General features: G+C 47.8%; 1 protein-coding gene across 1 annotated transcript in view; it reads left to right on the top strand.

Moving 5' to 3' along the window:
* Positions 1 to 24,365, top strand: part of sugct (succinyl-CoA:glutarate-CoA transferase) — a 39,995-nt gene extending 15,630 nt beyond the window's left edge. Inside the window, exons 13-14 of the mRNA XM_084703893.1 lie at positions 17,826 to 17,889; positions 23,990 to 24,365. Of these exons, the coding sequence (XP_084560019.1) occupies positions 17,826 to 17,889; positions 23,990 to 24,153 (228 nt within the window). The 3' untranslated portion in view covers positions 24,154 to 24,365. The remainder of the gene's footprint in view (positions 1 to 17,825; positions 17,890 to 23,989) is intronic.
* Positions 24,366 to 25,825: the final 1,460 nt, after the last annotated feature.

Here is a 25,825-nt window from a genome sequence, read left to right as displayed (position 1 = left end):
GAGAGAGAGAGAGAGAGAGAGAGAGAGGGAGAGAGGGAGAGAGGGAGAGAGAGAGAAGGAGAAGGAGAAGGAGGGAGAGAAGGAGGGAGAGAAGGAGATTAGCCCCGTTTCCACACTCAAACCTATAACCAGGCTGTCCCACAGCCAGACAGGGGGATGTGTGGGGTGACTGGCCTGTGCCGGGAGACTGTTGAACAAGGTTCTACTGTTGAAGAAAGGTGCAACTGTAGTTGCAGCCTGTTCTCCCTGTGGAACCAATGTTCTCCTCAGAGGAATGCTTGTTTTGAAGAACGTGACAGCTGGAGGAATTGTGAATTAGAAGAGTTTGTTCTTACACTTGTAAAAACTTAATGTTGTGGCAAGCGCAACGGCTGTGGAATTGGATGTGTCTTCACTTTGTAGACGTGCATTTCTGGATCCTTTGGGTCCTCCAAACGGTAAAAAAAAGTAAAAAAACAACATCTAGTTTGGAGTGTGGGCCATGTCACGTTTTCAACTTGTCAGAAGAGCAGTTTGAGGTGAACCCTGATCAGGGTGACTCAGTACTACAGAGTCTGGATATCCCTGAGTAAGGTGCGCTTGTTTCAACCACAAGTCTTCGCTGACAGACTTTCTCCTAGCAGTTAGTTTTTCCTGCCGGTGCAGCATGTGTGCAGTATCACGTTGCTAGGTCTTCATAAATCATTGGGTTTGACAGCGTGTTTGGGTTTGGCGGGCGTCCAGACCAATGTAAGAAATACAGGGTTTCAGTTTTGGAATTAGACAGGTCTGTTGTGAAAAAGACTCTTGTATAACCTGATCTCAGATCAGATGTACCTGCACTCCCTGTACGGTTTTATGTTATCTTCAAGGGAGAGTGGGCTGACCCTGGTTCAGTTCTTGTTTAGCCATTGTCTTCCCCTTAGACCTCATACCTGGTCTGTCTGTTTGTTTGTTTCAAACAAAAACAGGAATCTCCTCCCTCTCTCTCTCTCTCTCTCTCTCTCTCTCTCTCTCTCTCTCTCTCTCTCTCTCTCTCTCTCTCTCCCTGTCTCTCTCTCTCTCTCTCTCTCTCTCTCTCTCTCTCCCTGTCTCTCTCTGTCTCTCTCTCTCACTCTCTCTCTCTCTCTCTCTCTCTCTCTCTCTCTCTCTCTCTCTCTCTTTGTCCCTCTCTCTTTCTCTTTCTGCTTCTCTCTTTCTCTTTCCCTCCTTTCCTCTGCCAGACAGGGTTGGTGCACCTGGAGCCTGCCTCTCCTGTTCTCTCCTAGCTTTATATTAATAAAAGATATTTCCAGTTCTCAGACCCTCCGGGTATCTGGGGCCAAACAGCTGCTTCACTCACACAATGACTACCAGATGTGAGAGAGAGATGGAGAGATGGATGGTGGACGAATGGAAGAAGGGAGGGATGAAGAATTATACTGATTCAGGGATGGAGAGAAGGATGTGGGGAGAGATAGATGGAGAGGGGGATGGAGCGAGAGATAGAGGGAGACTGGGATGGAGGGAGGGAGAGATGAAGGGAGAGATGGAGATGGTATTCTCACGGATAAGGGATAGGATGACTGAACTGTGTAATGGCCTCTTTCCTTGTAAGGTATTCAGCTTTGCACAAATAAATGTCTATTGTTTCACCGCGACTGACTGTTTTATTATTCTGTCATGGGGCTCAGCTCATCTGTCTGGTCTGACCTCTCCAGTTTGGCCTGGAGACTGTTAGCTACTAACAGACCTAAAAGCACAGACTGCAGTTCTTCTGAAACTTGACAGGTGTATCAGAAGTAACATTGCCTGTACTGTATGTTTAACTCTATGTGGATCAAGGGCGTAGCCATGGAGTAAAAATTGGGGGGGACAAAATACTTTTTTAATGATAATTTCGGACGGCGTGCGTGGTTGCCTGTTGTAGCGTAGCACATTTTATATTTTTATTTTTATATCAATATATTGGGGGGGACATTTTGACCAGATATGAATATTGGGGGGGGGGGGGGTCCATATATACAGTATTATGATTACGGCCTTGATGTGGATGATATTCGGCTGCAGCCAGAGTGACAGTGAGAAGAGGAGGGAGGGGGCGGGAAGTGGAGGAGATTAGATAGGAGAGGAAAGGAGAAGGAAGGGGGGGGGGGCATTTTGATTGCAGCCAGAGTGATGGTGTATTTTCTCGGACAGTGACATAGATGGTTTCATCCACCCAGACTGCCCTCAGAGAGGCCCCCGCCTCGCACTCTACACTCTGACTGCACAGGTCACAGTCATGAAAGCTTAACGGTCAGGACAACCTAGAATGATTACTTTGTACGTGTTACAGTCAATAAATTATCAGAGAAATTACGTCGTGATTGGCTGGGATCCTGAGGGCGTCAACTTCCCTCGCTGTCATTGTTGTTATTGGATGAGTTGAAACACTGTAGGGACAGAGGGAATTGAAGGATACCGTTGCAGGGAGAGTGAGAGACTTGAGAAATAGATAGAATGTGGGGTTGAAAGAGAGATAGAGAAAGAAAGGGAGAGAAAGAGAGAGAGAGAGAGAGAGAGAGACAGAAAAAAATGGAAAATGCTTCTGGTATTAATTAAGGCAGGAATTCCTTAACATTCCCAAACACACCGGCCCTTCTCCTCCAGACAGTGTGTCCAAAACCACCTGACCCGAAAGAAGCCGTGCAGGGTTACTGCTGGAGGGGATGAAGGGATGAAGGGAGGGAGAGAGAGGGAGAGGGAGAGGGAGAGGGAGAGGGAGAGGGAGAGGGAGAGGGAGAGGGAGAGGGAGAGGGAGAGGGAGAGGGAGGGAGAGGGAGGGAGAGGGAGGGAGAGGGAGGGAGGGAGAGGGAGGGAGAGGGAGGGAGAGGGAGAGGGAGGGAGGGAGAGGGAGAGGGAGGGAGGGAGAGGGAGAGGGAGGGAGAGGGAGGGAGAGGGAGGGAGAGGGAGAGGGAGAGGGAGAGGGAGAGGGAGAGGGAGAGGGAGAGGGAGAGGGAGAGAGAGAGAGAGAGAGAGAGAGAGAGAGAGAGAGAGAGAGAGAGAGAGAAAAAAGGAGATAGTCAAAGAGGGATAAAGTGAGACAGAAAGTTCTCTAGGATTATCTCCCTGATGATTAAGATATGAGAAATCTGTTCAAGTCATTTGCAGGGAAACATCCGATCTGATAGTTATATATCACAAGGTTTTATCAGTGGCTTTTCTTTCCAGGCTTTATTTTATGATTGAGTGTGTGCAGACATAATGTGTCGTTTGTAACACCAGAAGTATTGCAATCAAAACAATTCATTCTTTATTATCTTTTAATTTCTTGTGTGAAAGTTTGGTCTTTTGGAGAGAGAGTGTGTGTGTGTGTGTGTGTGTCCATGGCTGTAAGGGGTGATGTGTTTGAGCTTTAGCATGTCTGGCTGGGATTTCTGGAAACTAGAGACAGTAAGATTGGAGCCCTGGGACCCGACTGGCCTTCCACTCTCCTCTCCTCTTCTCCCCCTTCTGTCTGCACCCTCCTCCGTCTCTTTCTTCCCTTCTTATTCTCTCCATCTTTTGCTCTTTGTCTCCCTCCTTCACCCTGTCTCTCTTATTAATCCTCATATATTCTTCCACCTTTCCAATCTGATCACCCTCTCTCCCCTATGTCCTTCTACATGACTCATTCTGTGGAGGATCTCAGAAGGTCATCACTCGTCTCCCAGGAACAGCTTTCTGCCTGAACTTCCTGTAGCGGAGGAGATGGGATGGAGAGAACCATGAAGGGCAGGGAGTTCAAAGGAGAGAAAGATTTGATCTCTAGTGTTCTCCGGGAGTTTATCAAATTGATTATTGATCCACATGATTGAGAACCTTAAGAGGTGACTGATTGGATATGGGTTATGTGTCAGTTTACATTTAGCAGACGCGTTTATCCAGAGTGACTTACAGTAAGTACAGGGGAGTACATTCTCCCCGAGGCAAGTACTGTAGGGTGAAGTGCCTTGCCCAAGAACACAACGTCATGTGCACCGGCTGGGAATCGAACTAGCAACCTTCAGATTACTAGCCCGATGCTCTACCCACTCAGCCATCTGACTCCTGACTCAGTTATTGGCATTGTGTGCTAAGAAGCGTGGAATCTCCCTGCCCTCTCATCAACCCTTTCTACAGGGAAACCCAGCCCTAGCTGAGCTCAAACACACGCACGCACTCACATAGGCCATATACTGCCCCCGAGGCCAGCTAGCTGTTCCATCTGTAAGCACAACTGGTGTCTTTATTCCAGAGCAGGACCTCCATCATCATATATCACACCGTGAACACACCCTGCTGGGGGACTAGGCCCCGTGACACACACAAGCTACTCTGTTTCCTCCATCAGGATTTTTTTATGTATAAACTTTATTGTTCACCTGTCTGAAAGGAAACATTGTGGATCAACGATGACCAGATCCTAAAGTGTCTGAGGCGTGTCGCCCCTCCACACGGTGGCCCCATTGAATGATCACTACTGTCATCCTTTACAAGTGTCTGTCTCTCTGTCAGTAACCTTAACCCTAAAGACAGGAGAGGAGGAGAGGAGGAAGCTGGCCAGATTCAGACAGAAGCAGACCGTCAGATACATGAAGATGATTCTGTTATTTAAAGTGATTTACCAAGGTTTTCTAGTAGGAAGACATTTATATCTCCTGTCAACGTGGACCCTTCCCAGAATCCTGCTGGGCAGTTGTAAGATGAAGAACACCGTGCTCTGGAAGGAGAGGACAGACGAATGGAAGAAAGGGGAGAGGAGAGAACAGGAGAGGGTTTACAGTCTGCTCTTGATGATAATTAGACGTTTCTCTCACTCGAGCATACAAAACTGTCTAGGAAGCTGGAGTTTTGATGAACTTTCCTGGCATGCAGAACAGCTGTACAATGTCGACTCTTTCTCAACTCTGTCCCATTTCCCCAACTGCTCTTCTCCCTCCTTTTCTACCTTATTTTACCTTTATGTGCGTGTGTGTTTGATTAAGTGTCTTAAATTCAATATGATTTATAAACCCATTCAGATAAAATGCCTCCACTCCTGCACGTGCATGAAATATGTGTTTTTTTGTGGATGGCATCTATGTTTGTTTGTGCAAGGTTTATTAATGAGTGTGTGTCAGACATCTTTTCCATATCTGTGTGTGTGTGTGTGTGTGTGTGTGTGTGTGTGTGTGTGTGTAAGTGAAACCTGTCCTTGAACAACCTTCAGCACTTGTCCTCGACATGATATGTTTGTTCAGTGCAGATATTTGACTGCAGTAACAACATCTGTCTCTACTCCACTTTGCTAAAACCTCTGCTCTACTCTGCCTTTCTCTACTCTGCCCTGCTCAACTCGATTCTATGATACTCTAGTCTACTCTACTCTGTCCTGTTCTACTCTATTCTACTCTGTTTTAGTCTACTCTACTCAATTCTGCAACCTACTCACTTTTGCTTCTCTCTATGTCCTTCCCTCTGTCTCTGTTTTAGTCGCTCTGTTTCTCTCTCACACCTGACCCACATCCATGGTATACACTTCTGGTTCTGATTCAGTGATAGCAGTACTTGAGTGGTAAAAGCAGGTGAATCTGGGGGGATTTAGGTGTAGTTTGTAGTTTTGCCTATAGAGGTCCTCTGTGCACTCTCTTCCTCACCCCTCTGGACCTGCCGCTGTCTGGCCGACTGGGCCTTCTCCACTCTGGCCTTCTCTTCCTCATTGTCTTGCTCTCTCTCACTCTTTCTCACACGCATACATTATATCTGTTTGAACCAGCCCCAGTCTCTTCTGAGTCTCACCCCCTCCCCATTCTGTCAGCGCCCTGTATGTGCCCCTCTCTGTATGACCCTGAGGACAACAGATAGACACTGTCTGCCTGTCTTTCTTTCTGTCTGCTTCTCTGACCGTTTGCCTGCCTGCCTGCCTCCCTGTTTGCCTGTCTGTCTGTCTTTCTCCCTGCCTACCTGTTTCTTTCTCCCTCCCTCCCTCCCTCCCTCCCTCCCTCCCTCCCTCCCTCCCTCCCTCCCTCCCTCCCTCCCTCCCTCCCTCCCTCCCTCCCTCCCTCCCTCCCTCCCTCCCTCCCTCCCTCCCTCCCTCCCTCCCTCCCTCTCTGTCTCCCTCCCTCTCTGTCTCTCTGTCTCCCTCCCTCTCTGTCTCTCTGTCTCCCTCCCTCTCTGTCTCCCTCCCTCTCTGTCTCTCTTTCTCCCTCCCTCTCTGTCTCCCTCCCTTTCTGTCTCCTTGTCTTCTTCCCTGTCTGTCTCCCTGTCTCCTTGTCTCCCTCCTTCCCTGTCTCCCCGTCTCCCTGTCTCCCTGTCTCCCTCCCCCCTGGCTGTCAGTGCATCCACTGTGTAGATCTTTGCACACTCAGCCAGACTTTCCCAGGGTCATCTTTTGGCAGAGCTGGAGGGGAGGCCAGCGGGAGGAGGCTGGAGGGGGAGGAGGCTGGAGGGGGAGGAGGCTGGAGGGGGAGGAGGCTGGAGGGGGTGGCTAGAGGGGGCGCGGCAGTGAGGGGAGGACAACCGGACGAGCACAGTGGAATGTGATGATTAGTATGTGACATCGCCATGGCAGTGGTGCCAGACACGGCTGTGCGGGATAAGGCGGAGAGACGCTCTGATGAGCTACTGAGTTACATGACATTGTTGACCTCAGCCTATCACGTTTCAGACGTCCCTGCTAACCTAAACACGCTGCAGGTCATACAGTCTCATGTCGTCTCTTTTCCCTCTCCGGTTATCTTCTCCCTACTTCTCCCCTTCTCCTGAGAAGAGAGGGGAGGGGGGGAGCAGGAGAGAAGTGGAGGAAATAAGAAGAGAGACTGTGCTGGTCATGACTAAGTTATAGTTACTAAAGATTAACAGACCGGAAACATCCATGTCTGGCTTGCAGATCTATATGTCACCCCATCATCTCTGTTCTGCGTCATCTTCAGACCACACACACACACACGTACACACACACATATCCCCAGCCATAGTCTGAGGGATAAATCTTACAGGAGGTCTGGAGCACTTAGAGGTGGGACATGTAGCTGGGGTCTCCCTTGGGTGGGAGAGAGAGAGAGAGATAGAGGGCGGAAGGAGAGAGAGTTGGAGAGTGAGTGAGAGAGAGAGAGAGAGAGAGAGATGGAGAGACAGAGATAGAAACAGATGGATAGAGGAATGGAGGAACAGAGCTGGAGAGAGGAGAATGGAGAGTTATTGAGGAAGAGGACGAGAGATCTGTGCTGTCCCTTGCCTCTACCCCCTTTTCCTCTTCTATCCTGGGCTGAAACCAGACCATCGCATCCCCCACAAACCAAAACAGACTGGACCAGCTAACCCAGACCAGTACAGACCACTTAACCCAGACCAGACCAAATGGACTGAATCCTTGTGAAAGGTCTAGGTCTATTTTCAGAGAAGTGAACAAAGAACAGAGTATCTTCTGTGTGTGGATTGGCAGTGTGTGTGTGGGGGGGTGGGGGGGGTGGGAGGGGAGTAGGACGCAAAGGGGGTTGATACAGACCTCACTGTCATCAACCAATGATATGAGAGAGGAATGCATGTTATTTATCCAATCAGTCAGAAAGAGTGAGCGAATGTGTGAAAAATGCAGCTGAGTAGAGAATGGGAGAAGGACAGTGTATGTTGATTATGGTCAGAGGAGAGGATCTGTCGACCTGAGAGGATTGTGGACAGACCGAAGTTTGTTAACTCATGCTCTAATTACCACACTAGGTTATGTGGCTCCATGCATAACTGACTACACACTATGTGTTGCCCTAGCCCAATCCTCTCTCTCTCTCTACTTCTCTTTTTCATTCCACTTGCTTTCTCTCTCCTTTCAGTCCATCTTTCTCTTCCTCACCAGTCAGCCAGTCAGCTAGCTAGCCAGTCAATCAGTCAGTCAGTCAATCAGTCAGTCAGTCTCTATAGAATTCTTAATCTTCTATCTAACTCTGCTGTGTAGCAGATGTGGAGGTTTGACTGCTAGTCACACATACATACTGTACACACACACACACACACACACATACTGTACACACACACACATACTGTACACACACACACACTCGCCTGATGATAGTGATTTCCTGCTTCTGTGGTTGTTCAATCATAGTTAATCGTTCTTCAATAGCTCTGTCCAGCCCAGCTTGTTACCAGCGGTTCTCCTCCAGAACCAGAACTTCTGCATCTGGACCAGCTTACTGTAATGAGTCAGCAGACCTACCAAACGTGGCGCTCGTTAGCCCCCTCTCTGCCTCCTCTGTCTCTGGGCACAGCTCTCCACTCTTCTGCTCTGTCTCTGGCCACAGCTTTCCACTCTTCTGCTCTGTCTCTGGGCACAGCTCTCCACTCCTCTGCTCTGTCTCTGGGCACAGCTCTCCACTCTTCTGCTCTGTCTCTGGGCACAGCTCTCCACTCGTCTGCTCTGTCTCTGGGCACAGCTCTCCACTCGTCTGCTCTGTCTCTGGGCACAGCTCTCCACTCGTCTGCTCTGTCTCTGGGCACAGCTCTCCACTCTTCTGCTCTGTCTCTGGGCACAGCTCTCCACTCGTCTGCTCTGTCTCTGGGCACAGCTCTCCACTCCTCTGCTCTGTCTCTGGGCACAGCTCTCCACTCTTCTTCTCTGTCTCTTGTTCTTTTCACTCAGTCTCAGCTTTTCACCTCCTGTAACTGACTGAAGCCTTCAGCAGTGATCACTGCCACTGCTGTCAGGCCTCACTGAGCTAACCCTAACCCATCTTTAATGTTTTGTGTGTATATATATATATATATATATATATATATATATATATATATATATACTTCAACCTACCTTGACTGAACTTTGCTACAGTTGGCAGCACTGTTCTAAATAGACTCCTCCCCCCCAGTTGGCTCCTCCCACATTGAAAACTCCTGAAGTGCCAGCTGTGGTCAACATCAGAATGTGCAGGTCTCAGTGTGTGTGTGTGTGTGTGTGTGTGTGTGTGTGTGTGTGTGTGCGTGTGTGGGGGGGTGACCAGGAGGGGGGACTGGTGTTTCCCCAGGGTGGAATGACTCACCAGAAGCTGGTTGTTGAGTGTGAGAGAGGTGACAACCGTGGACAGCGATGACGCACACGCACACACAAACGCACACGCACCCACGCCTGTCCACGTGCACCCACACTAACATGCATCCTCTCTTGTACCTTCTCTCGTACACACACACACGCTTGCACCCACATACCAACACACACACACACACACATTATCTCCACATACACATACTTGAACACACACAACTGTCCACTCACGCACATGCTTGCACCCACTCATATAAACACACACAAAACAGATACATTAGTCACACAGGTGTGTCCTTATAGAACCTCAGTTTACTTTAGCGAATCTCTCCACCCCTTCATCTCGCCATCTCTTCATCTTTCTAGCCCTTTATACCTCTCCATCCCTCCATCTCTCACATCAAAGCCCTGTGTGACTGATCAACTCAACTGTCAGCCACCTGTCAGCATCCAGGATGTGTATGTGTGTGTTTGTGTGTGTGGGGATTGGAGGGGGGGCTTTTAAGCAGGGATGTGAAAAATGAAAGGATGTTCAGAATGTTCAGAATGTATTCTCCCCTGTGGAGGTCAGAGGAGGAGGAGGAGGGAGGGGGTGGAGAGAAAGATAGAGAGAGTAGAGAGAGAGAGATGGTGAGTAGAGAGAACGAGTAAGGTAAAGAGAGAAAGAGGGAGGGATATATTGAAGAAAGCGGAGGTGTAATGCTATAGATTAGATTATAGAGCTGCTCTGAATCTTATTTAGGTCTTGTCCTCGGCTTACCTCCACAAACTTTCTCTCCTTCCCTCACTCTGCCTCTCTCCCTCTCTCTCTGTGGTTCCCTCGCTCTCTCTGTCTCTCTGTCTCTACCCCCCTCTCTGTCTTACCTCTTTCTAACCACGATGCATGATGCCAGGTACAAAGTACAGCAATTATTCCTGTCTTTCCACATTGGTATGTGTGTGTGTGTCTGTGTGCAGTTTAACTGTTTCTGGTTTAGGGAACAGTCAGGTTTAGTTTATGAAATGGAGGATGTCACTTCTTATTAGTCTGTAATGGGAAAAATAGACAGATACTATAGAACAGTCAAGGAGAAGGCTTTCTCTCTCTCTCTCTGTCTCTCTCTCTCTCTCTCTCTGTCTGTCTCTCTCTCTCTCTCTCTCTCTCTCTCTCTCTCTCTCTCTCTCTCTCTCTCTCTCTCTCTCTCTCTCTCTCTCTCTCTCTCTCTCTCTCTCTCTCTCTCTCTCTCTCTCTCTCTCTCTCTCTCTCTCTCTCTCTCTCTCTCTCTCTCTCTCTCTCTCTCTCTCTCTCTCTCTCTGGTCACCACTGTAGTGTGCGACGGTGTGAGTAATGGTGTGGTTGATTCTGTTCCACGTTTTCACAGTCCAACACATGCTTGGGTCATAGTGACAGTCATTCTCTGACCCTTATGCACTGGACCCCCCCCCCCCCCCCCGACACACACACACTCACACGCATGAACAGCAGACACAGCTGACGTGTGACTACAGAGTGGGGTGTTGGATCAGGACCATTGATGTTCTCCACAGAAGAAATGCATGCAGGATGTGTGTGTGTTTGTCTGTTTGTGTGTGCGTGTGTTTGTGCGTGCGTGCTCGTGCGTGCATTCTGACTATAACATACCAAGGGATAGGATTATATTTCCCTCCTCTCTCTTTATCCTACCATTTGTTGCCCTTAGTCAAACATAGGACCATTGAATACTACCACACCTGTACAAACACTGAGTGCTTCCTGTCTGTCTACCCCTCCGTTCCTTTCTCCGTCCGTCTGTCCTCCATCACTACATGCCTCTGTGTGCCACCCGGCCTCTATACGCCCATCCTCCATCCATCTCTCCAGCTCTGCTTTCCAACCATCTCCCCCCCCCCCCTTCTCTCTCTCTCCCTCCGTCCATCCTTCCAGATATAGTCCATATTAAGCAGAGCCTGTTGCCAGTAAATCCTGGTGGATCCCTATCTGCTTTGAACTGGGACGATCGGGGAAACGGTGCTGGTGCTGGTGTGTAAGCGCCTCATCTAACCTCCTCATGTCTTTCCTCCTTTACTCCTCTCCCTGATTCTTTCCCTCAATTCCTCTCTCTCTCTCTCTCTCTCTCTCTCTCTCTCTCTCTCTCTCTCTCTCTCTCTCTCTCTCTCTCTTGCTCCTTCTCTTATTTTCTCCTTCCTCTCTCTCCCTCCCTCCCTCCTCATCCCCCTCTTCCTCTCCCTCACTTCACGAGAAGCTGGGGGGATTTCCTCCTGCTCGGCCACAGGAAATCCTTTTTATATTACTGCCAAGAGAGAGGGAGAGTAAAGGACTGAGAGAAAGAGAGAGAGAAAGAGCGAGAGAGAAAAGGAAAGAAAGGCAGAGGCAAAGAGAGAGAGGAAGGGAACCTCGGCAGAGGATGAGTATGTGGTGAATGTTGGATAGATAAACGATTCTATGACCTGCTGTGCCTGCTGTATTGTGGTTTTCAATACAATATTAAACTAGCTTGCTGGGAAAGCTAGGGAAGTTAAATCAAGCACACCCCAACCATGATGATGGTGAATGGTCACCTCCGCCCCCGATCTCGGGTTTAGAGGCTGACCTCAGTGTAATAAGTAGAGAATGTGTCTGGATTCTCCTTTATCCAAGACACAGGTGTCCTTGTAACGCTGTGTGTGTGTGTGTGGGGGGGGGGGGGATAGTCGGGGGTGTGGGTGTGGGGGGGATGTGTGTGTGTATTTTCCTGTAATATCCCTGTCACTGAAGTGATAAGTCTCTCCCATTACTGAGGATGGTGAGTTCCAGAAGTCTTGGAGATGGTGTTTCCAGCCTGCTGAGTGAAGACTCTGTCAAGTTGTCAGGTGTTACTTATTAGAGGAGCAGAGTAAGTTGCTGTTTTTCCACTGAAAAGAGAACTTCCTCCACACACTCATATGGTCTGACCATCGCTCCTGCACACACATGCACGCATACACACACACCCCCACACACACACCCAGAAGCCAGTTCTGCTACAGAGGTGTCCAAGTCCTTCACAGCACTCAGCTCCTCTCTCACTCACCCCAGCCCCCAGGGGAGCAGAGCTGTGAGATACTTGATACTGCCCCCTAGAGGGCAGGAGGCCAGACCTGACAGGAACAGGTCAGCAGTGCACTCCCTCTGTAGACTGAAGATGTGAGCTGCGTGTGTGTGTGTGTTCATACCTCACTATTATATTATTATATCTGTATAGATAGACTGCCAGGGGACATACAGCACTGTAATGGGGGAGTATAGGTTTCAAGGGAAACCCGTGTGTGTGTGTGTGTGTGTGTGTGTGTGTGGGTGTGTATGTGTGTGGGTGTGTGTGTGCGCGCGCTCAGTAGAAACCAGATACAGCAGCTGACTCAGCCAGCAGGGAAACACAGGGAAAGCACAGGAACAATCCTCATCACTGTCACCTCACCAACACTAGTCTCCTTTATGTCCTATAAATATGTGTTTTAGTTCTGCGGGATTGATAATGACCCTGTCCCATCACCGTCTCACACACACACACACACACACACACCTTTCCCCCTGCTCAGAGTCAGACCCCATGATGTGCTGTGTTGTACCATAATGTGTGTAGGGTGGTGGGGTCAGGAGGAGCGTGTCTCCACCCCAGGGAGAGGCAAGCTCACAGCATATCACTTCAAAGAGGAGGAGAGGTGGATGGGAGAGAGCAGGGAGGAAGGGCGGGCGGGCGGGCGGGATGGAGAGGGAGTGAGAGAGTTCTGACATCATTACGCTGACGGTATGGAGGGAGAGATGGACGGATAGAGGAATCAAAGACCCCTCTCAGGAGGGGCATGCTCGAAACTGCAACCCCCTGGAACACACACACACACTGCACCAGCACCAGCAGCAGCACTCATCTGCTAGTCAGTTTCATGTCCGCCGGGCTGGGAGGACCCTTCCGTTGACCCCCTGACTAGCTGAGGACTTCAACGCTTCTTAGGATCTAGCCGTCCATAGAGATCGCCTGCTTCAAAGACACTAAAGAGCTGGAGGGTTAGCGCAGGAGGGAGGGAGCCATGAAGGGGGAGAGGGGGGCAGAGGGCTGGAGGGAGGGACGGAGGAGAGAGGTATGGAGAGAAGGATGAAGAGAAGGAGGAAGCAAGTAATGAGGAGGTTGAGTGGGTGGGTGGGTGGCTGGGTGGGGGGAGGGTCATAGCACATTCTGACACACTCTGCTATCAGTCTCAATCACCCTAAAATGTGCTTCAGACCACAGGAATTAATTACTTTATATAAACCTTCTTCATATCAAAAGAATGAATACATATCCCAGTGAACCACTGGGAAACATGGAAAAACATGGCTGAACAGTACATGGGTGGGATTTAGGGGGGAGGGGGGACAGAGAGACAAATTTGGAAACAGTGTGTGTGTGAGATGGCAGAAAGGAGGGATGGAGAAGGGAAGGAGGGATGGAGAAGGGAAGGAGGGATGGAGAAGGGAAGGAGGGATGGAGAAGGGAAGGAGGGATTGAGGAGGGAAGGAGGGATGGAGAAGGGAAGGAAGATGGAGAAGGGAAGGAGGGATGGAGAAGGGAAGGAGGGATGGAGAAGGGAAGGAGGGTGAAGGAGGTGAAGGGGTGGGGGCCAGTGGCTCGTGCCAGGGGTAAAACCACAGCAGCATGATGTTCTCATCAGCCAGTTATCTTTTGATCAAGGCTCGTGTTGAGAAGCATCGTGAGGTGAAGTGGTCTCCTAAAAATCAAAGCACATGGGACCCAGTGCTGGGTCACACAGCGCCTCCTTCCCCACCCCCCTGTCACCCCCCCCCCGTCTCTCTCTCCCCACCTTAAGGCTCTACAGAGGTAGAAAGGCTGCAGGAGCTGCCCCTCCACCCCTTTAGCAGCCACACATGGTCACCAAGCAGGTGATAAGTGTGTGTTGGGGGCACAGTATGGGAGGACTGAGACCAGGGTAAAGAGGGAGGGAGCGAAACGGAGAGAAAGAGAGCCCCGTGTCTCCAGTCCCCTGCTGGCAGAGTGTTGACGTGCGGTTCTGGGTGCAGGTCCAGGACAGGCCTGCTGATGGATGCTCTGAAAGGTCTGCTTCTAGTAAGTGTAACAGATCCATCCTGGGGCTGCTCACGTTCTCATTAAGGAGATGAATGTCTCTGGAAGCTTCTGTGAGACTGGTCTTCTCAAACCTTCGGAAAGTAGCTGGAAAGAGGAGGGAGGGTGGAAAAGAAGGGAAAGGAAAGGGGAGGGAAGATGAGAGGGGGAAGGGGGGCCTCGTCCTGCTGTTCTGTCAGTATCCCTTTCTGCCATACATAACAAGAGTAACAGTCTGATTAACATGTGGATGCAATGATGTCAACAAGTAGATTACATTACACTCTGCATGGATTTCATTGTGCACGGAGAGACTGTTTGAGTACTGGGACTTTACCATTTCCATCCGATTTCCTTCACCTCCTTCTTCTCCAGTTTCTTTCTGCTCGCTCCTCATTGTCATTCTGACGAGAGAGAGAGGTGGAGGGAAGGGGTGGTTATGGAGGAGGGAGGTTACAGAGGGACGGAGGGAGATAAAGGATTATTGGGGTGTGAAACAATGAAACATTGAGTAGGGGAGGCAAAGGATGGAGACATGGAGGCATGGATGGAAAAAGAGAGAGAGAGGGAAGAAAAGGTAGAGGACTGTTGGGTTAGAGGGAGCAGTCGGAGCAGTCGCATGGCCCTGGTCCTCGTGTTCCACGACAGCTGTTAGGAATGAGAGAAAGACAAATAAACATGCTCTTTACTGCGTGCCTGCCGACACACACACACACACACACACACACATGGCTGGGTGTTTCCACAAAGATGGATGTGAGACACATGCGTAGCTGGTGTGCCAGCCGCGCCATTCAGCTGCCAGCCAGGACGCCCCCGACTCTTTATAGTGTGTTTGGATGTGTATTTGTGGGTGCGTGTGTGTGCACGTGTGTTTGCACGTGTGTGTGCACGTGTGTGTGCATTTGTGTGTGGGTGTGTGCCTGTTTGTGTGCGCGAATACATCATGTGTCTGTCTTTGTGCATGTCTGCATAAGGTGAACATTCTTCCTCTCCCTGGATGAGCATGGGTCACATCCCTGGCCCAGGTCATCTACAGGTCATGTGTTCACGTCCCTGCCAGGCCGTCTGTCTGTCTGTCAGGACCAGCTCCAGGACAAACTGGAAATCACAACTTGCCTTGTTCTGCTTGCTTGGTAACATACATACGCTTTATGCAAGCTAGGAAGCACACACATACACATATACACACATTCCCACACACATACAGACACACAGACACACACGTGCCCACGCACACGCACACACACACAGACATGCACACATCCCATGATGGGGTGTGAAGCGAGGCCTGGGGTTCACATGACTTGGATAAATGTTTAGTCAGAAACAGGAGACTATATACAGTATGAAACACTCACATGGAACTGTGGAAGGATGTGTGTGTGTGTGTGTGGGTGTGCGTGTGTGTGTATGTGTGTGTGTCATAATGTGTTTCATGCCCTCTTCTTGTTTCCACCTCCTTCACCTCCTCCTCCACCTCCTCAGGTCACCTTGGTTCTCTGAGTGGGTAGCTGTAGTAGCCATTGGACAACTCATCACTCCTGTGTGTGTGTGTGTGTGTGTGTGTGTGTGTGTGTGTGTGTGTGTGTGTGTTTGTGTGTGTGTGTGTGTGTGTGTGTGTGTGTGTGTGTGTGTGTGAAAGAGAGAGAGAGAGAAAGAGAGAGAGAGATAGGGTCAGCATGTGCGTGTGTTTGTCAGTTTCATGGATGAGCCTTCTGACTATAACATAATGGAGGAAATAAGAGCTATCATTAACTTCAACCTGGGTTTCAGTCCTTTTGCTTTCTCATCCCTCCCTTTCCTTGTCCCTACTTTTTATTTATTTGTGTGTGTGTTGGGGGGTGGGGGGGATATTCAGCATTTCTCCTATTTGTCTCCTGGGAGTAAGACAGCAGAACTGAAGTACTGTCATTTCTGTCTGGTGATGGATTCAACACACACAACACACACACACACACTCTAACATGTACATATTTCCTGCCATGTCTTGAGTTGTGTGACGCGGGTGACTGCAATGTTCTGGTTTATAGCTTTTCTCTCTTTAATCATGGTGTGGTGTGGAGAAGAAAGGCCCAGAGAGAAACAGGGAGGGGCATGCAGGAGTGCGGGGGAGGAGAGAAGAGCGCAGAAGAGCAGAACGGAGAAGAAAGGAACAAGGAGGTGTAGAGAAGAGCTGTTGTGAGGTTACTATGGGAAAGTTACTATGGGAAGGTTACTATGGTGACATGGCTGATGGTATCAGTGCTGTCTCATATCCGTTGATGTACGTGGGTGCCTGAGCAAACTCTGTGTGATGTACCACACAGTAGGTAAACAAACTAGTGCAATACTAACAAACAAGTAAACAAACAGTAAAGATAACAAACATAATCAAAATGTGTGGCCTTTTGGGAGAAAAACAGCAGTGTCCAACTGGAAGTGCTGTCACATGCAGGGGAGCCTCTGGTGACCCTCAGTGTGTATGTATGTGTGTGTGTTTGTTAGTATCCGTGTGTGTATGTTGGGGTGGGGGTGTTGTTATCTCTGTGTGTGTGTGTGTGTGTTGGTAAATATAAATGTGTGTGTTGGTCAACAGGGGACTCGAGGTCTTGACTGTTATTCTTCCCTCAAAAGCGTTCCCAGACTCAGATATCCACCAGGAAGAGCTCCATAATAAAAGTTCTCTTTGGAAAATACATCATCATTATCTCCCTCCCTCCTTCTCTCTCTCTCCCTCCCTCTCTCCCTCCCTTCTTCTCTCTCCCTCTCTCCCTCCCTCCTTCTCTCTCTCTCCCTCCCTCTCTCCCTCCTTCTCTCTCCCTGCCTCTCTCCCTCCCTCCTTCTCTCTCCCTGCCTCTCTCCCTCTCTAATTGCATCTGCAGTAGACTGAGACAGTTTGAGAGCATCTGAATTTGAAAAACTAATGGTTTTATCATCCATCCCTTCCATCCATTCATCCTTCTGTCCATCCATTCTCCATCCATTCATCCTTCCATCCATCCGTCCACCCATGGGTTCCCTGTTGAGTTATGTTTACTTCCAGGCACCAGTCAAAGGCCTGTGAAGGTCAGGGTAACTTTGTCAAACTGTGAGGTTTCTTCTTTAAATGTTTTCCAAATCTGCTTGTGTGTTTGTGTGTGTGTCTGTGAGTTGTCTCCCTGGTGGCAGAACTTCCTGGTAAGAAAGGCCACAGACACTACTGGGAAAAGATGGAGGGATGGAGGGACACCTATGACACACTCACCCATAAGTGCACCACTGCATGAAGGCTTTCCCCTTGGAGAGAGAGAGAGAAGAGAGAGAGAGAGAGAGAGAGAGAGAGAGAGAGAGAGAGAGAGAGAGAGATAGAGAGAGAGAGAGAGAGAGAGAGGGAGAGGGAGAGGGAGAGAGGGGGAGCGGGTGGGAGGGTAGACAGGGATTGGAAATGGAGATAGGGATGGAGAGAGAGAGAGAGAGAGATATACTGTGTGTGTGGCCTGTCTGTCTGGTCTTACATAACTGGCAGACAGGGAGTTTGTGATGTATAGCCATGCTGGTGATGGTAACAGGGCCTGGCAGGGAGGGGAGCGAGCTAACAGGGCCACTGTGATGGGCAGGGGAGGTGGGGCGGGCTGTGGACGGGAACCAGTTCCTGTTTTATACTAGTGCTTGTAAGATTTTTTCAGTCAGGCTGTCATCGTGACCCTGACTGAAAGTCATCTCAGAATACTACACATGAGCTAATAAGATGCATGATCTCAACAGAATATCAATAAATATTACAAATCCTGCTTAACTTTATTGTTGTCGAGTTTAATGTTAATTGTTTTGTGTCTCAGGTGGCTCACAATGGCTTGATCCAGAAGATGAATCACCCTACTGCTGGACAAATCTCTGTACCAGGTCAGTGACACTCACACACACACACAAATCATATCCTAATTGTCTCTTCTCCTGTCCTCCTTTGATCCCACATGTTGTCTTTTCTCCAGTACAACGAAGCAACTGCCAGGATGTAAACCAACAATATGTAAACCTACAAACGGCTAGGATATAAATCAACAAGCACATTTCTGTTTCCTCAGCAGTCAACTAAGACAGAAAGAGTGCGTATGTGTGTGCGTGTATGAGTGTGTATGTATGTTCCCCCTGAGTTCCTATGTGTTAGTTGTCTGCCTATTTCCATCCAGACGGTTTGGCCTGTGACAGAACCCTTCATGGACAACTTTATACTTCACACATCTAACACAGACACAGCAGTTGAGTGTGTTGTGTTTGGCTCAGGGAGGCCTGGCTGGGACCCTCTCCTGCTGAACCCTGACAGGGACGGAGGAACCACTTCAAGAAGCATGGCGGTTGGGCTTTCAATGGGATCTTAATTCTGTTACTTTGTGAACTAAGCAGTGTTTGATGTCAGCCATGTTCCCTCGAGTGACACAAACACACACACACACACCGGCATGAATACACGTACACACACACACACACACCCATACAAACACAAACGCAATCAGTGGTAGTGGTGTATGTCTGAGTTTGATTACTTCAACCTGTTGTTTATGAGTGTGTATCCTCTGTGTTATTCCCCCATATGAAACAGATCACTAGATGATGAGGAAGGATACACAAGTACCACAACACAGACACACACCTCTGCCCTGACCTCCACCCCAAAACCAACATCCTCTCCTCATATACATTACATCCCTTAGTGCCTCCCTCTCACCATCTCTCTCCCTCCACCCCTCTCTCTCTCTTTCCTTTCCCTCTTTCTCTTTTTCTCCGCTCACTGTAATCTTCTCCATATCTCCCTTTCTTTGTTTCTTCCCACCCCTTTCTTTCTTTCTTTCTTTCTTTCTTTCTTTCTTTCTTTCTTTCTTTCATCTTACTCTGGTATCCATGGTCCTGAGCACCATCAGAAGTTGAGGCCTTTTCAACATGTGTCTACTGACCTTTCCTCCATCCTCCTCTTAGTCTCTTCCTGTTTCTGCCTGTTCTCTCTTGTTTATCAAACACTGGAGAAGAAAGGACAAAAATGTCATCCCATCCTCACTAATTAGTTTTGTATCTTGCCTCTCCATTCTTTCACTGTGTGCTTTTATTGTTTCCTCTCTCATGTCTTTCTCTGTCTGCTCTGTGGCTGGTCTTGATGGACAGAGTAGTGATTGTGCTATTATGGTCTGGTTGTCGGGTGATGCGCCTTGAAAACGTGTAGCTCAGAAAAGCACGTCCATTGTCTCTTCAATGATTTGTCTTTCTCGACAAAGAGGAGAGAAAATCTGGCCATTAGCGTCTGGACTCCAGATCAGTAAACATGATGTACCGTATTTTCCAGACTAGAAGTCGCTCCGGAGTATAAGTCGCATCAGTCAAAAAATGCATCATGAAGAGGAAAAAAACGTATATATAAATCGCACTGGACTATAAATCGCATTTATTTCGAAATGTATTTCACAAAATCCAAGACCAAGAACAAACATTTAATCTGGAAAGGAAAGTTATTCAACTATACAAGTAGCACACAGAACAACAGGCTGGATAGGTGTCCGGTATGTTAACTTAACACATTAACAGTTATTCAGCTACTCAATAGCATAAAGAACATACCTGGCAGGTTGAATAGGCTAAATTAACATAACAAGCTAGGGAGTCCAACAAGCGAGTTTCCAGTAAGCTAGTTCACCAAGCTCCCAATATCATTCCACATCGCTGAATCCGTTGAACTTGTTGGTTCATGTCAGTCAGTATGAATTAACATTTAAAAACAGGTTAAATGATATGTATTTTGATACATAAATCGCACCTGACTATAAGTTGCAGGACCAGCCAAACTGAAAAAAAGTGTGACTTATAGTTCGGAAAATACGGTAATGTCGGGAGACGGGAAGGAGCGGGAGATCTGACACCTTATGTAATAGCACCACTGACACACAAAGATACACACGCACACAAACATGCACACACACATACACAAACCTGCCTACTCACACAAACAAATGAACACACTCACCCTGACACACATACATACACCAACAAGGCTCATTGTGTAACAGCCTCATTAATGGCATCTGCTTGTCTGGCCTTTCCTAAAATATTCCCGTTCATTTGATCTGTCTGAAGCATGGGGCCAGGGTCCCAGTCAGCCAGTCAGCCAGCAGTGTTTGTGGGTGTGTCTAAGTGTGTTTGTGTGTGTGTGTGTGTGTATGTGTGTGAACTAGGCCTTGAGATCCGACCTGGCCCATTCCTGGTCAAACACCACGAATGGTCAAGTTGTAGCCACAGTAGTTGACATTCATTCACACAGGTTTGCTGGAAGTTGTGTTCAGTTTAGATTTCCAGAAATTCTTCAGTTATGCAGTAATCTGCCCTGCGTTGTATTTCAATCAGACTTTATGAATGTTTTCCAGTATTACAGCCTGAATAAAATTGTTTTCTATTCCACGCTAAACGGAGGCACAATATCACTATGGAGATCAGATTACATATATATATATATATATTTATATATATATATATATATATATATATACTGATGATGAGGCCTTCATGTAGAAGAGAAGTAGCGGGTAAGGGATGTTTACAGGCCATGTACGTAGACCCCGGCCCGACCCCGACGGTCACGCCTCATCGGTGTGTTATAACTCCTCAGGCTCTTCCAGAACTTTCTGCAGAACATCACAACAGGGTATTGTGTTACTGCTCAGTTACTCCCTTTGTTCCTGCACTGTTTGACCCCATTAACACACACAGCCACACACACACACCTTGTGTAACCAAAAGCTGCCACCTGAAAATATGGTCTTCATTGGTGGAATCACTGATCTCAGCCCTCATCCCTCAGAGAGGGACGGATTGGGAGAGGAAAGAGAGAGAGAGAAAGAGAGTGAGAGTGAGTGAGACAGAGAGAGTGAGAGAAAGAAAGATGGAGAGAGAGAGAGAGAGAGACAGAGAGAGAGGGAGGGAGGAAGAAGAAGAAGAAGAAGAAGAGAGGGAGGGGATCTGGCCAGTTCGCCACATGGCATGAAGCTCAGGGGACTTTGTGGTCGATTTATATTTTTTAGTCTTAAATTGGTCAAGAAAAGCTCAGTTGATCCACAGATTGCTGTCATATGTAAACTCACTGTACTCTCCCATGCCTGACATACCAATCTTCCTTCTTTCCTTCCTTTCTTCCTTCCTTCCTTCCTTCCTTCCTTCCTTCCTTCCTTCCTTCCTTCCTTCCTTCCTTCCTTCCTTCCTTCCTTCCTTCCCTCTTTTATAGTCAGTCCTGGACCAGCCAGAACCATATATCTCTGTTAATCCAGTCTGCCAGTGAAGCAGCTTTAGGTGCTAGGTCCCTCCAGTTCCAGTCCCCTGTGATGTATCTCTGCTGGTTCTGTCTTCCGGTGGAAATCCCTGTAAGATCATGCTGAGTGATTTATCTCTCCACTTGTTAGTGTTAGAGACACCTTGAGTCAGAGCGTCATGGAGACGGAGGAGGGGAAGGGGGGGTTGCAGTAGAGACACTCGGAGGGAGGGAGGGAGTTCAGTAAGGCAGCATCAGCCAGTACAACATTACAGATCAAAGCTTGGATGTATCAAACACTGAAGCAGTGCTGCATGAAAGGATCACACACTCCCTTTGTCTGGAAACAGGAACTCACCAGCTGCACACGCTATAAGCACATGCTAAGCACATGCTAAGCACACGTTACCTGTTATCGACAAGTGTTTCTCTGCTACTGATGTCAGGTGCAGGTCTTATCTTCTTGTCCTCCTTTCGATCTCTTTCTGTTTCCCTGGTCTGCTGCCTGATAGGTCTCCTGCTCATGTCTCTCCCTAGAAGACTAGAAGAGGGGAGGCTGGAGAAGACTTTCTCTCTCTCTCCCCCCCCCCTCTCTGAGAGGCATCCCTGTCACTCCCTTTCTCTCTCTCTCTCTCTCTCTCTCTCTCTCTCTCTCTCTCTCTCTCCCTCTCCCCCTCCCTCTCTCTCTTTCTGGGAGGCAGCGAGGCCTGAAAGGCATGGAGATATAAAACATGCATCAGATGGAGGTCCAGACAGCATCCTGCCACACCGACTAGCTGATTAAAGGGAAGCAGGAGAGGGGGAAGCGAGAAAGGCAAGAAAGAGAAAGGAAGGGAGGACACCTTGTGTGGAATGAAATGGACCAAGATGAAGATTCTCTCTTACTGACAGCCCTGATCAAAGGCATGGGAGGTGGGGAGAGAAATAAAGAGACTGAAATGGAGAAAAGGTGTACTGACACATCACCAGTTTTAGAAGATTCAGAAATGCTTAATGAGAAAAGAACCAATTAAAAAAAGCACCAATCATCCCTTGTAACCAAATGCCCTTGTCGCCCTTATGGTTTCCCTGTAATGCCACGCTTTGTGAATCCTTTCTTTTTCTTCCTTTATCGTCCTCCTTCTCTATATAGTTTTTAAAGATACGGTAGGTCTGTACATTTCCCTCCCTCCTTCTCTCTATAGATAGTGTGGATAGATTAGTCTGCATAGTGGTGTGTAGATAGTGGTGACTCATCCTGACCACAGCAGTGGTGGTGACCATACCAGACTATTCTGCTCAGTTTCCAGGAACAGCTAGAGGGCAAACAGTGAGGTTCTTCACGGGTCACGGTTCGCTCCTCGGAACCATACAAGGGAACTCTGTGGAACCAACCGGAAACTAACAAAAAATGCTTGGTTGAATCTCACACACACACACACACACACACACACACACACACACACACAAGCACACACACAAGCACACACACAAGCACACACACATCAGACTGGCCAGTCTGCTTTGTGGCTGTGCATCCCGTACACTGTCGCACCAGTGTAGTGCTTAATGAGTTGGAACTGAACTGTATCTGAATGATGTGCGTGCGTGTGTGTATGCATGTGATGGACACGTTTTATTTGTATCCTCGGAGCACGGGACCGACTGAAGGGATGTGATCAGAGCAGTTTGTCCCCAACTGAACAAAAGACTGGATACCATTAGGCTATTCAGACAGGAGGAAGGGAGAGACTGAGATAGAGAGAGTAAAAGAGAGAGATGCAGAGAGAGAAGAGAGAGAGAGAGAGAAAGAGAGAGAGAGAGAGAGAGAGACAAAGTAGGTTGGAGGTGTGGGCATTGGGCTGGATTTGGGACTGGTGGTGGCAGAGGGCTGGAAGTGGAATGATGGAGGACTGGGAAGGCTGAGGAGTAGCAGATGTCTCGTGGCTGAAGATGAGCCCTGTGGCTGCCCTCATATCTGGAAAGAAGACAGGAGTAAAGGAGGGAGAGAGTAAGTTAGACAAAGAAAAAGATGAAGGAGAGATAGAGAGAGAGATAGAGGGAATGAGAGAGAGAAAGAGAGGTAGAGAGAGAGAGAGAGAGGGGAGAGAAGGAGACAAAGCAACAGAGGGAGTTAGAGGGACCAAAGGGAGGGGTGCATACTGCGTAGAAGGAGGCTGTGGTGGAGTCCTCCCTCCTAACTGCTCAGACATCAAGAGGTTAAGAGAAACCACACGCGCTCCCCACACACGCACACACACACTCGTGATCAGGGTTCCATCCCTCACAAGCATGCACACTTGTTTTTAGGGTTCCGCTCTACCCTCCCTCCGTTCCTCTCGTCTGTCTTAACCTCTGTTCTTTTCCATGCAGCTTCTCTCCTACTTTCTTTCCCCCTTTCCTACCCTCTCTGCCAGCTCTTGGATGTCAGTTTAGCTTGTGTCTTCATTGAAACCAGGCTACCCTTCTTTCCACCTATACATCACCCTCTTTCTCCTCCTCTTTGCTGCTGGTTGAGAGCGTGTCGGAGGGACAGTTGATCCTGACCCCAGAAGAAGGACATGAGCTTGATTCCCGCCCTCTGATGAATGAAGTTCTATATTCGTAAATGAATGACTCAATGTATGGCCAAGTAATGGGACAGTTATAGAAACATGACATTTGCTGTTAGGACATGTATGTTATACTATTATTATAGATTTATAATAACAGTTATTCTACTGTTTCCCTACTTTCTAGGTCCAGCCGTGCGTTTCAGCAGCTTTGAGATAGGGGAGCCGACACACCCTCCTTTGATTGGTCAACACACCATCCAGGTCCTGAGGGACACGCTGTCCTACAGCGATGATGTCATCAGCACGCTTCTGAAGTCCGGCACAGTGGCCCAGAATGTGGTGCAGTGAGAAGAACCACCAAGGCTAATGCATAGGTTAGCGTTGACGCTTATTCAACTTCCTGGAAGCAAAGAGTATGTGCAGGATTATGTACCGAACACTATCATTAATTATAAACTGATTATCGATTCATTTGTTGTATTATGTTTTATGCACAGAAGGTAAATCTCCATGCATTTAAATTGAACATTTAACGTTTAACAAAATTTAACAAAAACTCACATATCACCTAAAAGAGAACTCTTTTTTTTGTGTGTGTGTGTGCTGGAATACATGAGGGAACCTAGAGTTAGTTAAATTAAATCTTATTGCAGATGTCTAAGTGTTTAATGCACAAGTCCCATGACTGACTCTAAGTTATTGTTGGCTAACTCTGGTAACTTGAAGTATTGCATCACTCCACAGAATTTGTGAGTGTGTTTTTATAATCATTCATAAAATCGTCAGAACAAAACCACATTCATGTGTGGCAATAGTGTCACACACGCACACACACACACACATTCCCACAAATACACATACACACATGCACACACACACAGGTCCTGTGCTTGGCAGGGAAACTGATTGCTCTATCAGGCTCTGAGGTGTCACTATGAGAACCTCCTACACTGTGATTGATCAATTAACATGACGCACGACAGCCCTTACCCCTGAGAATTCACTATGAACAGGAACCAAAAAGAAGGAACATCTATTAAAAGGAGAACTCAACTAAGTGGTAATGTTCTGTAATTTCTGAGGTAATTTCTTCTTGGGAGTTGGTCCATGGACTGGTAATGATCCTGGATCCTTCTTGAACACCACTCTTCTATAGACAGGTTTTTAATAAATGTTAATAAAGTTGACTAACTGGAAAAGTTACAAGTTTCACCAAAAGAATTTGGAATAGATAGATACAAATTTGTTAAATGAAATAAACTACATCAAAGCCAAATTTACAGTGAATAAATTATATTTATAAGAATTATAAGGCGTCTGTACTATTTAATACACCCTGACGTAGGAGCTTCCTTTCCTGAAAAATCAGTTGAAAGAGCTGTTATTCTGCTTCAAATATGCTGTTAAAAATGACAAATAATTACTATTGAAACCAAGTTTCAACAGTCTTCCTGTCAGTAAGAGGTCAAGTTAACTTGTGACGTCACCACAAGCAGAGGTTCTATTCCTGTCCGCTGGTTGTTCCCCTTGTCCACAGAACGCAGTTTTATGATTGGGCAGGCAACCGGCTGAGCAGGAAGGAACATGTCAACGCCCCGTCAACTAAGTGAGAAGACAAGGTGTTCTAGAAGCATCCAGAGGGTTGAAGGGTCATTATTACGGTATATTTAGATGTGGAGATGACAAGCTCACCAGAGATCTCATTTAGATAGAACGCTGTGGAAAAAACATCATTTTATAAGAATCTACAGGGTGCTAGTAAAAGGGGATACAGAAAATAATTCAGTCCAACATGCATAGGCCTGAGGACATTACCTCATTATTAGGTGGACACACATTACATGCATAACTTCAGATTTTTTAACCACAAGTAAGGGTATTCATACACTTGGCCAATTATCAATACCAAAAGCCGGCAACGTTATCTTATACGCTGTATGCATAGCTCTCCAGAAACAGGGTTGGAGGGTAAACCTATTGGTAACTCTCTAAGAACAAGATTGGAGGGTAAACCTACAGG

This window comes from Hypomesus nipponensis, chromosome 8, assembly GCF_054491055.1.
Source record: "Hypomesus nipponensis isolate SF chromosome 8, ASM5449105v1, whole genome shotgun sequence".
Taxonomy (NCBI): domain Eukaryota; kingdom Metazoa; phylum Chordata; class Actinopteri; order Osmeriformes; family Osmeridae; genus Hypomesus; species Hypomesus nipponensis.
Note: the sequence above shows the minus strand (reverse complement) of the source record. Positions and strands in the feature narration are given on the sequence as shown.